This window comes from Mustela putorius, unplaced genomic scaffold (assembly GCF_011764305.1).
Source record: "Mustela putorius furo isolate JIRA1106 unplaced genomic scaffold, ASM1176430v1.1 tig00000785_pilon_pilon_pilon, whole genome shotgun sequence".
Lineage (NCBI taxonomy): Eukaryota > Metazoa > Chordata > Mammalia > Carnivora > Mustelidae > Mustela > Mustela putorius.
Window position 1 is genome coordinate 4,021,491 of NW_025421480.1, and position 18,980 is coordinate 4,040,470.

The 18,980-nt window shown below is 42.7% G+C and overlaps 2 protein-coding genes across 2 annotated transcripts in view; one reads left to right on the forward strand and one right to left on the reverse strand.

Moving 5' to 3' along the window:
* FMN2 (formin 2) overlaps window positions 1-18,980 on the forward strand; it is a 372,598-nt gene that overhangs the window by 167,853 nt on the left and 185,765 nt on the right. The window contains 1 exon segment of the mRNA XM_045084643.1: window positions 805-892. Within this exon segment, the coding sequence (XP_044940578.1) occupies window positions 805-892 (88 nt within the window).
* Window positions 1,403-2,698, reverse strand: LOC123393245 (DNA-(apurinic or apyrimidinic site) endonuclease-like). The gene has a single exon (XM_045084644.1). It carries the CDS (start codon window positions 2,616-2,618, stop codon window positions 1,665-1,667), a length of 954 nt encoding a protein of 317 aa, XP_044940579.1. The 5' UTR covers window positions 2,619-2,698; the 3' UTR covers window positions 1,403-1,664.

Here is an 18,980-nt window from a genome sequence, read left to right on the forward strand (position 1 = left end):
TGGAAAGCCAGATTTGAGATGAAGCAGACATAACCCTTTGAGTTTGCTGCTTGTTTTCCTCTATTAATTAGTTGGAAAGCTCTCCACAAAATGTCGGTCAAATGCAGAATGAGAGGGAGAATGAAGGTTGGCGGAATGAGAGGGACTGCCAGGTAAACAGCTTTCTGAAGGACCAGAATCAAAGTGCATTTTCCACTTTGTGCTCAGACAGGTCTGATGCAACAGATGCCCTGGGTGTAGACTTCACCTTCACCTGCTGACCAGAGTTTTAAGGGCCGACATCATGAAAGGGACTCTGAGAAACAAACTGAGGGTTTTGGAGGGGAGGAGGAGGGGGCTTGGGTGAGCCTGGTGGTGGGTTTTAAGGAGGGCATGGATTGCATGGAGCACTGGGTAGGGTCCATAAACAATGATTTTGGAACACTGAAAAGAAATAAAATGGAAAAAAAAATAAAGGACTTCTGTGCTCAAAAAAACGGGCGGGGGGGGGACACTTTAAAAATCTCAGGCTACAAATGATCAAATGTGTAATTGTGATTTCATAGAGACCAAACTACTTTCCTCAACTATTAGAAATTTTACGCACTGACAGTTTCTCAAAAGACTGGTAAAGAGCTTGCCATTGAGGTTAATGGGTGAAGACAGTTGATTTTGAAGGTGGAAGACATAAAACACAAAAGTTCTTTTCAGATGAGTTTTTGAATACTAGACTTTAAGCTGCACGTTGTTCATTTAGGATTAAAAAGGACATGTTATTGAGCACATCACAAATTAACATTTCTCTTTTTTCCTTTCTTTGGGCAGGTGGTCAAGTTATTAAGCAACAAAAGATCACAAGCAGTTGGAATATTAATGTCTAGCCTTCATTTAGATATGAAAGATATACAACATGGTAAGTAGAAAAATAAAAATTGAGCTTTTGAATACCGAAATTTGGGCTGAAGGATGTGCGGTTTGGTGTTAAAGTTATTTTAGAGTTTTTGAGATTAGTATGTTTTTGTAAATGCTACCTGTGATCGTTTTTGGAGGGGTTACCAGTAACTTGACTTTTATGTTGTTTCTATGTTTTGCTAAAATCCTATTTCCCATGGGACATATTTAGTCTGCATTAATAAATAGTTCTCTTTTAATTCATCTGAAGTACTGGTCCCACTGCACTCTTTAGCTCATTAGACTATATCTGAGGTATTTAATTCTGGATGCCATTTTCAAAGAGTGACTCAAAAACAGGAGTGATAGTGGGGTATGTCTCAGCCATTGGAAATACCTGAAGAGAGTGTACTGGAGAGATAAGTACATGGAAACTGGAATTGTAGGTGTTCAATGAGCTAGCATGAGTTTTCTAACAGATTGGTTTCAACCAGGGAAGGAGTCACACGGATGCTTGTTTTGATTGTTACTATTTTTTTTTTTTGAAACTATGGCTCTTTATTTTCATGTGGACAGTTCAAAGGAAGTCATCAGTAGCTTTTTTTAATGTAAAAAATTGGGAGGTTTAAAGAAAAGCATCAGTAGTAGGCTGGTTGAAGGATTTGTATTGTTAGAAGGGAAATACAGTGCACATATTTCTAGAGAGCAGTTTTTAAAGATGTTTTGGGGAGGGTAAGTTTTAAAGCTAAATTGGGGGGCTTATTTCCCAGGTTTAAAGTAATTTACGGATGGTGTCACAGTGCTAAGTATAGGGTGATAGGACAGTGGTCACTACCCAGGGCCTTGGAACGGATCTTGCTGTCACACAATGCAGGTAACAGAGAGTGAGACAACAAAAAGTAATCAAGGCGCCAATTGACATTTTTGGATTGAGCATTCATCATATAGGTCCAAAAGGTACAGGCATAGGCCGTGTTGGGGTAGAGGTGCTGGAAACTGTCAGCCAGTGGCACGGCCTGTAGTAATTCCCCAAAGCCTTGACGCTCTTGTGGAGTGAAGCCAGCATTCTTTTTGTTTCCCTTGGGGTTGCGAAGGTCGATTTCTTCATGAGCCACATTGAGGTCCCCACATAGCACAAGGGGCTTGCGGGAAGCTAAACCCTTCAGGAATTTGCGAAAGGCTTCATCCCAGCGCTGCCGGTACTCTAAGCGTACCAGACCTCGGCCTGCATTAGGTACATAGGCTGTTACCAGCACAAATGCATCAAATTCAGCCACGATCACTCGGCCTTCCTGATCATGTTCCTCTTCACCAATGCCATAGGAGACTTTCAGGGGGCACTGGCGGGAAAGCAGGCCCACACCACTGTACCCCTCCTTGTCTGAAGGAGCTGACCAGTACTGATGGGATAGTCCAGGTAACTCTTGAAGTTCAACTGGTAGTTTGTTCTCTGAACATTTGGTCTCTTGGAGGCAGAGGATATCTGGGGCTTCTTCCTTTACCCAATCTAAACCTTTCTTCTTAATCCAGGCTCGAAGCCCATCCACATTCCAGGAGCAGATCTTGAGGGTGGCCGATTTACCATTGGGCGAGGTTTTCTGATCTGGGGAGTCCTCATACAAGACTGGCCCCTCTCCTGCCTCTTTTTCGTTTTTCTTTGCTCCCGCCTTACTTTTCTTGGCTTCTGGCTCAATCTTGGGTTCTTCCCCGTCTTCTACCACGGCTCCCTTTTTCCCACGCTTCGGCATCACTGTAACGAAAGCCTTTCTGAACCAGTACCACGTCGCCCACCGAAGCAGTATTTTTACCGTGTTCCCTGCTCCGATGCCAGCCTCTGATTGTTACTATTTTTTAAGAATGTTTTTAGGATTAGAGACGTTGAATAGTAGACTGGATTGCCATCCGTAGTAACTAGATGAGAACTCACACGTTCAAGAGGCTGAGTGATCGTTTGTCGTGGATGTCTATAAAGCATTGGACAAATGAGGGGGCATGTTCTCTTAGTCTTCCTGTTCCGAGATACGATGAGATGCATAAAGAATCACAAAATCTCATTTATTATGTATAACGACTTAGGGTGGAAAACCGTCGCTCTTCTTTCAGTTATTTGGATATCTGAATTTGGATAACATTCAGTTACTTAGTAACTGAATAATAATGGAATAACTATTAATTGGTTATCTAATAACTGAATAAAAATTGAATAACTATTATTCAAATAGTTGATTTGAATAACTTCAGTTATTTACTATATGTAAACCCCTGGGCTTTTCTATGCCTAGAGGGATTGAATTATTGAATTATTTTTCCTAATATCCATCAAAGATAGTTTCAAATGATGCTTGCCTATGTATATTACTGTTGGTGGTCCAGACCCAGGGAAGCAGTAATATCGGGACCTTTTGTTATTACTTTTATGTTGTTGTTTTAATTTCTATCTTTAACCAGGCTTATAACATACTCCCTATGTTTAGAGTTGGGCTGATTTTAACGTCTTCTAAGTGGTTTTAGTGTCAGTGTTTTAAGGACTTGAAATCTGCCCTGTAATTGACAGGCATTCCTGTGCCATATCTTCCTATCACATTTATGCTGAGAGATATTGCCCAAAGGTGCTTAGAGGAAATCTATTCGGAACCCCCCATAAGCTGTTCGGAGCCTTAGAGTAGATTTAAAGCAGATTGAATTATCCAGTGGAATGCCAGTTTACCTATTAAAGAAATATGGTTTCAAGTAGAACACAGACTTTATAAATCATGAAAACATTTAACTGGCTTTCTAGCTTACCCCTGTATGAATATGGATTCTATTTGTTAGCCTTAAAATATTGTGAGGAATAATTCATAAATAGCACAGGCCTGGTATGCTCTGTCAATTGATGAGTAACTCTTAATCATAATTTAAGTTTTTATTAAACTGTTTTGATGGGGAGGAGACTTCCTCAAACTGAAGCGTTGGGGGGAGTAGTCATAGAACAGGACGCCAGGGCTGGCGCCAAGAAGTACTTGGCGTTTCTAAAGCTGGCAGATGTATCCTAGTTAAGTCATAGAATGAAATCTGAAAATAATGATATGGTCCTTTCCTTCAGTCAAATATTCAGCCCGGGTTGAGTTAATAATGAGAACCTTATGAGCAAAGGAGTCCACCTAACATCTGTGTCTGTGGTAAAGCCAGTGAGAGTTCATTGAAAATTTGCTAGCTTAACATGCAACGCTAACAATAACACGGCGTGAACGTCAGTAGTTGAAGGGTCACACAGAATTATGCATAAACTTTATCCTATTAGGATGTGAAGTGATTGCTTGAGTCACTTTGAAACCCTGTACACGGTTTTCTAAAAAAAAGAAAAAAAACAGCCGCCTTCGAGTTTAAGACTGAAGGAGCAACTGGGGTGCCTTGCAGTGAATAAGTCCTGTCTGTCTCAGCGTGTTGTCTGGAACCGTGATGTACATGTGTGAATCACTTGTGGCCTCTAGAATAAACTTGACTTCTATCAGGATAGGCCTCCACGGAGAAATCCACAGAAGCATAAACATCATGGATTTTGGTTGGAGAAGCCACCACAGACTTTATCCAGACCTCCGGTATCATCTTCTGGAGGAGCAAACGGAGACCTTTTGGTGGTTAGGTTTCTCTTCCAAGGTCGCAGAGCCCGTTCGCGGAACAGACTGAACTGGGGGGCCCAGTCTTCTTCACCCTCTGGGCCTGTTCTTTTCATCACGGGAGCTGCTTTTTCAAGATGGCGCTTTGTCTACCACCAGCCTTGGTATCTTGAAAACAAAATATGTGCAACATTGTAAAACAGCAGGAAGTTTTTTTCCCTCTTTTTCTCTTTTCCCTCACCAAAACTCCAGAAAAGGCTAGGGTTGGGCTTACTTTGTAATGTTCCTATTTTTAAAGTTCCGCATTAGAGTAGTTAGCGTGGAAGGTTTGGACGGGAGGTGCCAGAAGTCTAATTGTGGTCTTGCCGCCCTGTCCGCGGAGCACCACACCCAGCTCAGACTCAAAGGTTATTTTCTACAATAGCACATGTGGAGTGTCACAAAGAGTCACAGGGCGGAGAGGGAAGAAAGGACCGGTTTCTTGACTGAGTTTACTCATGTGGTAATACAGGCGAGGCGGGCCCAGATACTTACCCGTGTGTGCCCACGCACACAAGGTTACAGGGAAGACCTGAGCGGCTCTAACGTGGTTGTAGATGTGTCTGGCAACTTCTAAACTATCCTGTAAAGTATCCCAGTTTTCCAATGGGAAGGGTGAAACTGTGGTGTGCCCCCCTCTGGAAAAAAAAACAAAACAAAAACACTCCAGTGGTTTAGAAGAATTTAAAGTCAAGGATGAAGGTGCTTTGCAGAAATGATTTATTTACCTAGTGTGCTAGAGCTTAGGGTCCTTATGGCTTTAGGCTCTCCTGAAATCAGGCTTTCGGGATCCCCTGCAGCCTTGCTGACTTCTCCTCCCCAGCCTGAGTTGGTTCCCCTGGGCGCGTAGCCCTTCGAGTTCCACTTTACTGTCATGGAAGTCTAGAATCTCTACATTGGGTGGGCCTTGAGCTTTAATGTTTGGCCTTTGGTTCTTCAGGCTGTCAACAGAAAGTTTGGATTCATTGGGATAGGACTTACAGTTTCTGAACTGGCTCGTTTTCCTGCATTCTCTCTTCCTTAGCCTGCTGTTTCCTCTCTTGGCTGCTCCTGGATGCTTTTTCAGATATTTGATGAATATATTTTATCCCACATTTTAAATCACTCTCAGTGGGAGGGTCGATTCACATCCCCTAGCCTGTTATTTTCATGATGGGAGTTACCCTACAGCTTTGAAGCTGAGTTTTGTGAAAAGAGATGGAGGTGTGCATACAAGATTCCTTCTGTATTTTGAGAGTCAGTGTGGTAGTCACAGCTCTAGGACCGTTTTCGTAGGAAATAGTAGCTGCAGGGCACTTTGAAATTTCACAAGGCTCAGTTTTATCCCCAAGGTCTCACTAGTAGGTGGAATATTCATGTAACTTATCATACAAACTGTGATACCTTTGAGAGTGGAAGGGGGCGCTGTGACTAACATTGCCTGGGCAGCGAGTGCAAAGTGGAGAGTTTGCAGGTACACGGTGTGCAGAGTAACTCTACTATCAGATTAGATGGAAACAAGTTTCTGATGTAATTCTCCTCCATATATATATATATGGCAACTATTTATTGGCCAGGAAATTAAACAGGTTGAAAAGCCTGCTTGGTAAACCTGAGGGTATCCAGCTCTCTGTCCTTTTGCTACTCTCACCAATATCTTGTCTGAAAGGTTTGTTCCAGTCTGTTACAAACACATCGCAGAGGTAGGAAATCCCTCACCTTATAATCTGTCGCTGGGAACTAGAAGTCTAACTCGGAGCATAGCTGGACCCACGACCAGTCAGGATCTAAAGCCTCTGGCAGCATCCTTAAGGATCCAGGCTATAAACTCTGCTAGGTTTTCATGCTCAGTCTCTGGACAGGGGCGGAGTGGAGTCTCACTAGGAGTTTTTAGCTAATCCACATGTCTCGTATCTTTTTGCTTTAACCAGTAAATGTTCACTTCACATATGAGAATGCTAAGTAGCAAAACTTTGGGTACTGATCTAGTAACTTGTAATATCTGCCTCTGAAGTATGGCCTTTCTTTTTCGATAATTTAAATTCAGTTATGGAGGGGAAGGTGTTAGGAGGGTTGGGGTGTCTGGGTGACGGGCATTGGGGAGGGTCTGTGCTATGGTGAGTGCTGTGAATTGCGTAAGTCTGATGATTCCCAGACCTGTACCCCTGAAACAAATAATACATCATAGGTAAAACTAGATTCAATTGGGTGACATATAGTACATCGTTAGTTTCAGAGGTAGAGGTCAGTGACTCGTCAGTGGCATGGAACAGCCAGTGCTCATCAGGTCACAGGTCCTTCTTAATGCCCATCACCCAGTCACCCCGTCCCCCCACCCCCCACCCCACCAGCAACACTCAGTTGGTTTCCCAGAGTCCAGAATCTCTCATGGTTTTGCTCCCTCTCTGATGACCTTTCGTTCAGTTTTCCCTCCTTTTCCCTACCTGTGACCAGGAATTCAGCAATGTGGCCGGATGTAAAAGCAAGGCACAGAAATCAGTTGCATTTCTATACACCAATAATGAGACAGAAGAAGAGATATTAAGGAATCAATCCCATTTACAATTGCATCCCAAACCATAAGATACCTAGGAATAAACCTAACTAAAGAGGTAAAGGATCTGTACTCAGAAAACTACAGAAAGTCATGAAAGCAATTGAGGAAGTGTGGCCTTTCCTACATAGTGCTGGCCCACCATCCCTGAGGTATGGGTATTGGATGGCTGACTGCCCCTTAAGTTGAAGCTTTAACTGGCTCATATACATTATTACATTCCCTCGGTATACATGTTCTCAAAATAGATTAAAGTTACTGTAGTGGGGCGCCTGGGTGGCTCAGTGGTTTAAAGCCTCTGCCTTTGGCTCGGATTGTGATTCCAGAGTCCTGGGATCGAGCCCCACGTGGGGCTCTCTGCTCTGTGGGGAGCCTGCTTCCTCCTCTCTTTCTCTGCCTGCCTCTCTGCCTGCTTGTGATCTCTGTCTGTCCTAAATAAATAAAATCTTAAAAAAAAAAAATACTGCAGCAAGAGATACCTTAGATGTGTTTAATGATCTCATCCATAGAAGTAAGTTTCTAACCTTCCAGGACGGTTCTTCCCAAAGTATTGAAGGTCCTCACTCTTGTCTTTTCTTTCCTTTTTTTTTTTTTTTTTAAAGATTTTATTTATTTATTTGTCAGAGAGTGAGCGAGCGAGCACAAACAGGGGCGGTGGCAGGCAAAGGGAGAAGCAGGCTCCTGCTGAGCAGGGACCCAATGTGGGACTGATGCCAGGACTCTGGGATCATGACCCCAGCTGACGGTAGACACTTAACCAACTGAGTCACCCATGCATCCCGGCCCTCATTCCTTTCTTCCTTTTTAAAAAGATATTTATTTATTTATTTGATAGACAGTGAGAGAAGGAACACAAACAAGGGGATTTGGGAGAAGGAGAAGCAGGCCTTCGGCTGAGCAGGAGCCCAAAGTGGGGCCCAATCCCAGGACCCTGGAATCATGACCTGAGCCGAAGGCAGATACTTAATGACTGAGCCATCCAGGTGCCCCCTCCTTTCTTCCTTTTAATGTCTGTCCTATCTAAAGCCAACTAGTGCTGTGAGCCCGTGGGCAACAAGTACTAAATTAGGTCCTTGTTGAAATTTCTATCCTTTTAATCATGATTTGTGAAAATCATGTGTCTTGACATCAAATAAGATAATTATGTAAACTAACTGGTCAAAAAAATCATGGTTGTTTTTATTTTTTGGTCTCTAAGCCTAATGTTTGTTTTTTCAAATGCTTTTTAAAAAATGCAGCTAAGGATACCTTACAACGACAACGACCTGCTTTTAGGTTTAAATCAGACATTCCAGGAGCATCTGGGTGGCACAGTCTGTTAAGCATCCCACTCTTGGTTTCTGCTCAGGTCCTGATCTCAGGGTCGGGAGATCAAGCCCTGTGTTGCAGAGTCAGCCTGAGATTCTCTTTCCCTGTCCCTCTGCTCCTCCTGCGCATGTTCTCTCTCTTTCTCTCTCAAATAAATAAATCTTTAAACAAAAAATCAGAAATTCCAGTTAAGTCTGCCTTGTTCTAATAACTGTGTAGGAAGAAATCACGTAGGTTGGCAGGTATTTAAAAAGACAGGCTTGAATACTGGTTTGAATTTTCACCTCTCTCCCAACCCCCTTCCTTCTGTTATTTGCCAATACAGGCGTATCACAGATATATTGTGGGTTTGGTTCCAGCTACCACAGTAAGGCGAATATCCGAATAAGCTGAGTTAAATAACGGTTTTGGTTTCCAGTGCAAATAAAATTTACACTATACTATAGTATTAAGTGCACAGTAGCATCGTGTTTAAAAAAATTGTGAATATACTAATATGGTTTCTGAATATAGGTTGAGGTTCGGTGGGATGAGATCCTGAGCTGAGGCCCAAGAAAGAATTCTAGAGATGTCTTTGGTGCAAAATGGTGGTTTATTAAAACACGGGGACAGGACCCATGGGTAGAAAGAGCAGCTGCACTGGGGTCTTGAGAAGTGGCTGGTTATATACTCCAGAGTTGGGAGAAGTAAGGAAAAAGGAAGTTTCAGAATAACTTTCATATGCTAGAGAGGCTGGCCTTCAATACCAGAGGTCTCGCCATTTTCAAGTTCAAGTTGTTTTTCCCTCTTGCAAGGTATTAATGTCTAGTCGGGGAGCTTCCTGGAAGAATGTCACACATGTCCCACCCAGGAGTGGGCGGACGGAGGATGCAGGGGGTCAACTGCTTTGTGTTCAGCCAGTCTTCTGCTCCCTCATCGTATACCTTAATTAGGAAATACATTATGGCTAAAAAATACTAACCATCATCTGAGCTTTGAGTGGGTCGTAATCACTGAGCACAGACCACCGTAATAAGTATAATAATAACAAAAAAGTTTGAGGTATTGTGAGAATCTCTAACATGTGACACAGAGACACAAAGTGAGCAAATGCTGTTGGAAAAGTGGTGCCCACAGACTTGCCTGAAGCAAGTTGCCACAAACCTTTAATTTGTAAAAAACAACACCCCCCCCCCCAAAAAAAACCCCAAACAACCAAAACAAAAAACCAAAAAAAACTCAGTATCTGCCAAGTCATTAAAGCAAAGGGTGATAGAATGCGGTCAGCCTGTAGCTCTGTAAAGTGGTCCAGAAGAAGGGAGTTGATTTTCGTTACACAGCGCAGGGAGTGGAGGCTTACAGATTCAACCTGCCTGGGGCTTCACCTTAATAGAACTAGAATGGGTCTCCAGTTCCCCTGGCTCCCAATTCACAGCCCTCTACAGTGTACTAGCTCGTTTTGGAACGAGGACCCGTATTTTCCTAATAAAATGAGAATATGCAACATATGCAAAAAGAGAAATTGGCAGAAAGGCACAGTACTTCTGGCCTCCAGTTGTTTTGGCTTTTTGCATTACTAAAGCACTGGAAAATATGTTTAGCAAATTTCATTTATTCTTTTGTCATTGCGTGCAAATTCCCCAGTTTGCTCATTGACTCTGTTCGTTAGAGAGGGAAGCGGACCTTTTTTCCCAGCTATGAATTAAAGGAGGAAAACGATTTTAAAAGGAATTATTAATTAACGGAGTTGCTGGTTCTCGATTGAACCAAACAAAGATAAACAAATTTGTTGGCGAAAATGTGTATTGGGCTCAGCTTATCACGAACAAAAGCAGGTTGTGATTACTTGTAAGAAGTTTGTGACACACAGGGCATGGGACTTTGTGTGCCTTTTTCCCAGGCGACTGATGCTCAGAGAGTTTATAGGAATGTACACCCTGGTTAAGTCCTTGGGGATGCTTGCTTTCATCTTGTACTCATGTTCTATGCATATTGCTTTCCTTTTCTTTTCTTTCTTTCTTCTTCTTTTTTTTTTTTTTTTAGATTTTATTTATTTGACAGAGAGAGACACAGCAACAGAGTGAACACAAGCAGGGGGAGTGGGAGAGGGAGAAGCAGGCTTCCCACCTAGCAGGGAGCCTGATGTGGGGCTCGATCCCAAGACTCTGGGATCATGACCTGAGCTGAAGGCAGATGTTTAACGACTGAGCCACCTAATCATATTTCTTTATTCCTTTTGTCTATACTTTGTGGCTTTTCCCTTTATTTTTTAAGTGCAGACTAGCGTTGTTCAGAGACCCTGATTCCAGAGCCATGCTGCTCAGATTTTATTTGGGGCAGAACCTTCGTCTCCCCTCAAACCCCCGATTTGTCTGTTGAAAGCCCCTAATCCCCAATGGGATTGTGTTTACCCCGGGGAGGCTTTGGGGGATAATGAGGTTTACAGGAGGGTGGCTCCCATGATAAGATAAGTAACATCCTTCAAGAAGAGGAACAGAGGCACAGGCTGTGCACACTAGGAAAAGGGTCCTTACAATTTCCAGCATCCAGAACTCTGAGAGCTAAATTCCTGTTCAAACCACCCAGTCCGAGATATTTGTTAGCGACACCAGCTGAGTGAGAGACACCAGGAATCCCAGTTCTGCTGCGGGTTTGCAGAGTAAGAACCCGGGCCATGTTCTTGTATCTCATTAGTAGAAAGGGTTAAATGAGTTATTTCCTGTGAAATGATTTAAATGAGTTATTTCCTGTAAACGCATGTACGCAAACACACACACAGGGTAAAGAGTCAATATTCAATCTGTCCTCGCCTTTCTGCATTTCTTAGGAAACACGTTGTGTTCTTAGGCTTTGGAGGTTCCTGAACTGAGCTAGACGAGAGGGGGCACGTGGGAGTCTAAGTTCAAGGGGCCTGTAACCGAGGCAGATACGGTTGTTGCAGATCTTGGGTTTTCCTGAAATAATGAGTTATTACGGGGCCGTGCCCATCTCTGTTTTCTGGATGGAGCTAAATCCGGGGATTATTTATATGAGCAGCCCTTAGAAAGTGAGCATGAGCCCATCTTTGGGCTGTCTGTATCGGCAAGGAGAGAATTTGTTTTAGAAATTTGAAAGGTGCGGGGGCAGGTCTCCCCTAACTGTGGGGTTTCCTAACCATCGTGTCTGGGCGCTGTGAGCTCGCCATATTCCACAGGCACCGCTGTTGGGTCTGGGTGGCTCGTGGGGGTAGCGGTGGTGGTGGGGGGGGGGGGGGGGAGTTTGGCTTTGTTAGTTAACAGCGAGTCTTGTGAGGACCAAGAGTAGAAGTGGAGACAGGGACAGATGCTTCCATTTCCTGCTTTGATATCTTATTAAACTGACAGTTAAATCACTTTCTAGCCCTGAGTATGAAGTATTAAACACACTTCTTTAAAAATCTGGAAATACCAAAAAAAAAAAAAAAAAAAAAATCTGGAAATACCCTTTTGAACTGTGGGAACTTACGGTAACTCTCGCTGTGTATTTTCATCGCCTACACATAGCAGTTCTCTCGTGCTGGGCTGCCACTTGACAGTGTTTTTCTTATGGAATTTTCTACCAAACAAGTTGTAGATTACAAACTTCTGGTCTTTTTTGTAGTATTTCTGGTTTCATTCTCAGAGACACAAGCATTTTCACTTGCCTATTAATTACCCTAAGAAAGTTTATCTGTAATCATTTATTTATTTTTGTAATATTCTCAAAAACTGGGTTTAGGGTGGGCAGTGTTAGTGTTTCCTAGTAGGTTTTCCAGTGTCTGGTTTCTTTATGAAACTCAAGTTTACAAGTCTCACTTAGAAATTGCTTCATGCTTTTTTTTTTTTTTTTAACCTTCATTGTAAGTGTTTTCTTCACATGGGATATGGAGTTTTAAGACCTGTTTATTATATTTATTGAGATATTAAAAAACTAGTAAATGCTGTTGGGAGGTTTAGTGAATGGTTTTCATTGAAATGTAAAGTCACTTAGAATTAGAAATTTGAGAAGAAAGTGGGCTTCATCCAGCGGGCTTTTCATCAATTGTAGCCTTGTCATGGAGAAAAGTGCATGTGAGATAGGTTCACTTTCATTAAAACCTACTTTTAGAAATTTAATATCAGAATATGTTTTAATTTAAAATATAAACTCATTACCTAGAGTCTCTTAGAAAAAGAAAGACCTCCTAAATCATTTAAAGTCACACATAGATGATTAAATCAAGGGAAAATGAATTATTATAAATCTTAAATTACAGGCTCAGAAAAAACCTGGGTCGAACTTAGCTTATATTTTTTTATGACATTGTTCCACAGTTGGGCTTTTTGATTATGCTTTTATGGGAAGGAGAAACACAATTAGGCTGTTCTGAAACCGTGAGCTTGGGACGTGGATATTCTTTCCTTCATTGGACTTAGTATCTGATTATGTATCAAGTGTTCGCGTGTTTATTTTGTTGCCCCCGCACCCTTCCCCTCCACCCCTACCCCCTCTCCCCTGTAAGCTCTGTGAGGCCTGGAGATGCAGCCCACTGCAGCTCGGCTGGGCACGTCTGCCCCTACCACACTGTATGTGTTCTTTACCGTCATCCGGGGACTGTTAGAGGAATTGCCCGGGACCACACGGGGCGCGTGTGAAGGTGCGGCCCAAATTTGAGCACAGAGACTTAGTGTGAGTGCGTCACTAATCGCACCAGCTGTGGCCCTTGTCCCACTGTGTGTTGAAGGCGCGGTTTTTGCGACAATATTCCTTTCTCATGATCCTTGAGAGGGGTGGGGATTCTGACCGTTATTTGGGCAGGGGTGTGGGGGGGCGCATAAAGCCCTTTTGATAACTAGAATCCTGTGTGTATTTTAAAACTAACTGCTTTAAAATTCTGGGTGTTTTGACAGGTGCGTTTTCAGCACCCCAAAGTGGCCGCCTTCAGGTTTTCTGTCTCCTTTCAGATGAAGTGAGGATCTGAGAGTACTAGACATGAGGACAGAAGGAGTGCTTGGCAGTTTCCACACTTCCCTCAGGAGCCACCTGTGTCCTATTCCTCCTAGGTACATTCTAGAAATGTGATCAGAAATATAATCAGCCCTGTGTGCTGAGACAGCCGATAAAATGGCTTACAGAGTTACGTGATGGCATATCTTTGAGCATAACCGCAGTAGTGATACCCCATGCTGATAACTTACCTCTTTACTCATGGTCAAACATGAATACAATAAGCTCTCTACTTCCCCAGTGCCAGTTTTCAGCCAAATACCTCTGAATTTGTTGTAAAATTTATTAAAACTTCTTTGATCGATGATTATTTACATGTGATTAAGAAATCAAATAGTGGGGCGCCTGGGTGGCTTAGTGGTTAAGCGCTTGCTTTCGGCTCAGTTCATGATCCCGGGGTCCTGGGATTGAGCCCCACATTGGCCACTTTGCTCGGAGGGAAGCCTGCTTCTCCCTCTCCCACTCCCCCTGCTTGTGTTCCCTCTTTCTCACAGTCTCTCTCTGTCAAATAAATAAATAAAATCTTTAAAAAAAAAAAAAGAGAGAAATAGTACAGAAGACCTTGCAATGGAAAAAAAATGCAATTCCCAGATCCCTATACAGGCTTTGTCACTTCCGTGATGGGTTGTAAAGGCATGATTTTCCTTTGTTTGAGCAGCTGTGGAATATTCGCAGCCTCAAGGAGATGGTGGAATTCTTTGTGGTCACTGACAGTATAAAGTCCTTATGAATTAAATGGTTGTGAAGAGAAGTTGAAATTGCACATGATGTTCAGATTATCATCCGCAAGTTTTCTTTTCATTCTAAGATTTGTGACTCTGGATTCAGGTTGTATGCTTGCTGCTAATGATAATAATAGCCTGGGGCACCTGGGTGGCTCAGTGGGTTAAAGCCTCTGCCTTCGGCTCAGGTCAAGATCTCAGGGTCCTGGGATCGAGCCCCGCATCGGGCTCTCTGCTCAGCAGGGAGCCTGCTTCCCTCTCTCTCTGCCCGCCTCTCTGCCTACTTGTGATCTCTCTCTGTCAAATAAATAAATAAAATCTAAAAAAAAAAAAAGAATAATAGGCAGCACATAAAGTCATTGCAGTAGGGTTCGCGCTAAGTCTCTGAGGTACGTAATGTTATTATTCTATTATTCCCACCTCAGGGTCAGAATCCGAGACACAGAGGGAAGGAACGTTAGCAGCAGGTGCTGGGCTGTGGTTTAATCGCAGGTGGTCTGGTTGTAGTCTGTGCTCTGAAGCCCTGGGCTCTACTCCTAAGAACTCTCAAATGTGAGTAACTGTTTCAGTGGCTTAAGCTGGAGAAAATGGTACAGGATTTTGCCCTCCGTGCTTCATGACTGCGGCACCAGTCTGCTGGCGGGCAGCCAGCACTGCTCTCCACGGCGCGCTCCTCTCCTAGTGCCACTGAACCAGAGCACGCTTCCCTACCGCGGGTGTTTGTGTCGGGGGCCTGGGGGCGGACTCCAGGAGCACAGAGAGAGAAAGAGTGTGGTGAACGCTGCAAAGAGGTTACTTGGTGGATATTGGAAGATTTGCTTTAGAATTCCTTCTCTTATCAATTCCTGTCTTGCCTCCTGTCAGTTCTGTGATTTGGGTGATGCTCAGATGCTCATTCCTTAGTTGATGAGGAAGAGAACGCGCCCAAAGATGAGCATCACTTTAGCCACAAACTCTCATGGAAGTGTCAGAGTGTCTTAGAGGGACTCCCTCATGGTTACAACTGCCAGCCCCTGTTCTTATCATAAAGAGGTCAGGATTGACATTAATTTATAGCAGGGGCTCTTGATTCATTCATCCGTACTGTCTTATTTCCTTCCTTCCTTCCTTTATTGCTTCCCATACTTAATTATCCACTTACTCAGATGTTTTCTGAGTACTTTCTTGGAGCCCAGCTCCACTCCTGGCACTGGGGTATAAAAATGACAACAAAAAAGACAAAACAACAACAACACATGGCTAGGCAGAACTTACAATCTAGTAGGGAAGAAAGCAATTTTTTAAAAAAGGCTAAATATATAGTGTGTCAAAAGGTCTGGTAAGTGCCACGGAGGAAATACACAAGGGCAGGAGACGGGAGCGGCGCAGCGGGAGACGTAAGGGAGCCGTCAGGAGCAGCCTCGATGAGAAAGCCAGATCTGATGGGTACCAGAAAAGGAACCCCATCCTATCGGAGGGAAGAGCATGGTTGGGAGAAAAAGTGAGTCAGGTGCAAAGATCCTGTGATGCCAGCTAGTGTCCCGGCACACTAACGGAGCAGCAAGTTGCTGAGTGTTTCTGGAGAGAGTGATCGGGGGGAGAGGAGTTGGGGGTGCGTTTGGGTCAGTAACAGGGGATGGAGGGAAGGAAGCCGTCCAGGAGGATGGGCAGGAGGACCCAAGAAAGTTTCCCCAGTTAATTCGGATGCAAGACGGTGCTGGCTTGTACAGAGTGTTAGCAGCACTGACGGTGAGACGTAGTCAGACTCGGGACAGCTTTTAAAGGTCAAGGCAACAGGATTTGCTTATGGATTAGACGAAGACTAAGAGGGATGACTCGGGATTTGGGGCCTTATTTAATACAAGGACGAACTTGGTAGAAAACTGCAGAAAGGGCGGTTTGAGAAGGGAAGATCAGGATTCCACCTGGGATGTGTGATGTTAGGTTTCCTGTTAGACGTGTGAGTAGAGGTGTTGGACATGAAGAATCATGGGTGCAGAGTTAGAGACGTTCAGACTGGCTCAAGCGTGGGCTTCATCAGTGTCTTGATGATGGGAGTAAGCGTTGATGAGGAGAACAGAAATCAAGTAACCAGCCTGTATGGTCCTCAAATTCCCGACGTCGCGTGTGTTTTCATAACACCTTCAGGATTATATCCTACATGACTCTCCCGTGTTGTGGCTTCGCGTATTCTAGGTGGGTGAGGAATTAGCTCAAGCGGAAAATGAAGAGCAAAGAGAAATATATTTTGAACATATTATATATTTTTAGTGGTTCTCTCTTGAAAGAGGACAGAATGCAAGCTTTCTGTATTTTTCCTCATTTGTGCAACAGACTTTGTTCACTAAGAAAATGGGTAATTGGAAGTGGTTTAAAATCAGATTATGCTTTACATTATTTCCAGTAAGCCATTGGTTCTATTAATTTTTTTCTTCCATAAAGAGGAACAGAAACAGGAGCAGCTTTCTTGAGTTGCTAACACTCATGGAAGTCAATCTGAAATCTTTATGTCTCCTATCAAAAATATTAGTGAACTAAATACAAACAAAATTTGATGACTATTTAGTGGACTGATGGGTAACATTGAGAATTTATCATCATAGCAATTTGGAAGAAAATACACATTGAATAATTTATGGTATCCACATTGATATTTCTGTTGGAAACAAAATTCTTTTAATTCTTAGCATTTTCTATTTTAAATGCAAAATTTTATTACCAACCTGTTTTAGGCCTGTTAGCTCCCATGCTCTTGGATTGCTCTATTTCAATGCAGTTCTATCATGCCTTTCTTCCTTTAAAAAGTTATAATGATTGGAGCATGGAAATGTGTTTCATAAAGATTATGTAATAATCAACCAAAATTGTTTTTCATTTTGAAAATATCTTATGGTCGGGCGCCTGGGTGGCTCAGTGGGTTAAGCCGCTGCCTTCGGCTCGGGTCATGATCTCAGAGTCCTGGGATCGAGCCCCGAATCGGGCTCTCTGCTCAGCGGGGAGCCTGCTTCCTCCTCTCTCTCTGCCTGCCTCTGCCTGCTTGTGATCTCTGTCTGTCAAATAAATAAATAAAATCTTTTAAAAAAAAAAAAAAAGAAAAAAGAAAATATCTTATGGTCCAGTTTGAGAGACAGCCAGAGTCTCATATCATTTATTCTGTTGTTACATGATGTTTTGGTTGACATGTATGAAGAAAATCTGTTTTCACACAGATATGTAGCTGAAAAGAAAGAGGTATTTATTAGCTTTTCAGATAATGGTAGATGTAATTGTTAATACTGCACCAAAACTCTCAACAAGTAATAGTTTCCTAATGGTTAGCGGCAATATTGAATTTGAAAGCCACATCAATAAACGTTTCATACATTAAAAAAAAAAAATTACGTCCTACTTAGTATTAAATACTTGGATCTGCTAACGTTAGTTTATTTAACTGAGTTAAGGCATCTGAATTACATAGATGTTTGGCAGAAAACATACATTTAAGAATATTGAGCTCATTTAAATGAAACCCAAATATTCCTTTAAATCTGAACAGGCTCGACTATGTTTTGAAGTTTGGAGATGTTTAGAAGAGTTTAAAAATGGCAATTGTGTTCGTTTACTTCTAACTCAGATTCACTCTGGCAGGTTCCTGAACCCTAATCCCAATTATGGTATCTGTATGTTACCATGTTGCTTTCTCAGTGCCCTATTTTAGGTTTAACTTGGAATGATGCAAACAGACAGTTGGGTCTTCTGGTCTCCCTGCTGCATTGGAAACTGGCTGTAAACAGTGCAAACTAGCAAGGAGAGCGTCTGTGGTCCTTATCTCATCCATTATCTCTGGAATGAAAGATTCCCATCATCTGTTGCATGTAGTGAAAGGTCTGGGTGTCACAAGGAAATGACATCAGTTTTCTAGCATCTGTGATACCCTCGAGTAGTAATTTCAGAATACTTAGCAAAAGGCTTACATTGTTGAAATATGATGTAGTCTGGGGAGTTGACTTCTCGTCTCAATCTCTAACTCTTTTATGCTGTGCCAGAAAGGAATTCTCCAAGACAGGATGAGTTTTCCTTTGTGGTAGCCCGGCTAGTGACGATGATATATACCTACTCCCCTCTTTCCTCAGAGGAGAGGAGAATGCGGAGGAGATGTGATATTCTCTGGGAAATCTAGGAATAGGAAATTGCTTCTTCTTGAACAATGAGGTTCGTGATTTCAGCTGAGAGTACTTTGAGTGTTTTGGCCAAGTCTTTTGGCCACCACTAACCATTGCCCCTACACAGATGGAGTCAGATGGACTCTGTATACTTTGAAAGGAAGGAACAAGCAAAAATACAAAGGAATCTTTAAGTATGGGGATTGGTGAAATTTGAAGTCTGCGCTGTTTTGTTTTGTTTTCATGGTTGCCTTTTTAGTGGGACCATTTATGTATAAGAGAAAAGGAAAAGACATGAGCGAATTATGTGATGGTGGAAAAAGGTTCTCCTGGTCAGTCGAACCAACAGGTCTGAGAATGTGGAGAGAGTTTCTAAATGTTAGTTCAGTTCTTTGGGTGGAGCCTTAAAGGAACATCTATTCTTCACAGAGCACTCTCATTTGGAACCGTGATGTGTATGTAGTTGTGGGAGAAAAACTTGCAACTTGTATTACAGGACGGAGGAGAAGTGTGGTGGAAATTCGTGGTGCCCAGGGTATGTTAAACCTCTTCTCCCACCAGTGGCTTCCATCTAAAGCTTTGCTAAGTGGCGATGCCCCCGCTCTGTTTCACTGTTTGCACATACTGCCTTTCGTCGAGGGATGTCAGGAAGGTCTGGCCATGAAAATAGCTTTCTTTAATTAAAAATTTCTTATAAGCCATAGAAGAGAAAAATAGATGCATTTTGCTCAATTAAATCAAAATTTGTGAGGCATTGGGGTTGCAGAAGTGCTGACATCGCTGGATATTTAAAGTACTAGATGAGGAAGGGCTGGGGTGGGTAGGA

Coding starts and splice junctions, on each gene's coding strand:
- LOC123393245 (XM_045084644.1), bottom strand. CDS start 2,618: ATGCCGAAGCGTGGGAAAAAGGGAGCCGTGGTAGAAGACGGGGAAGAA.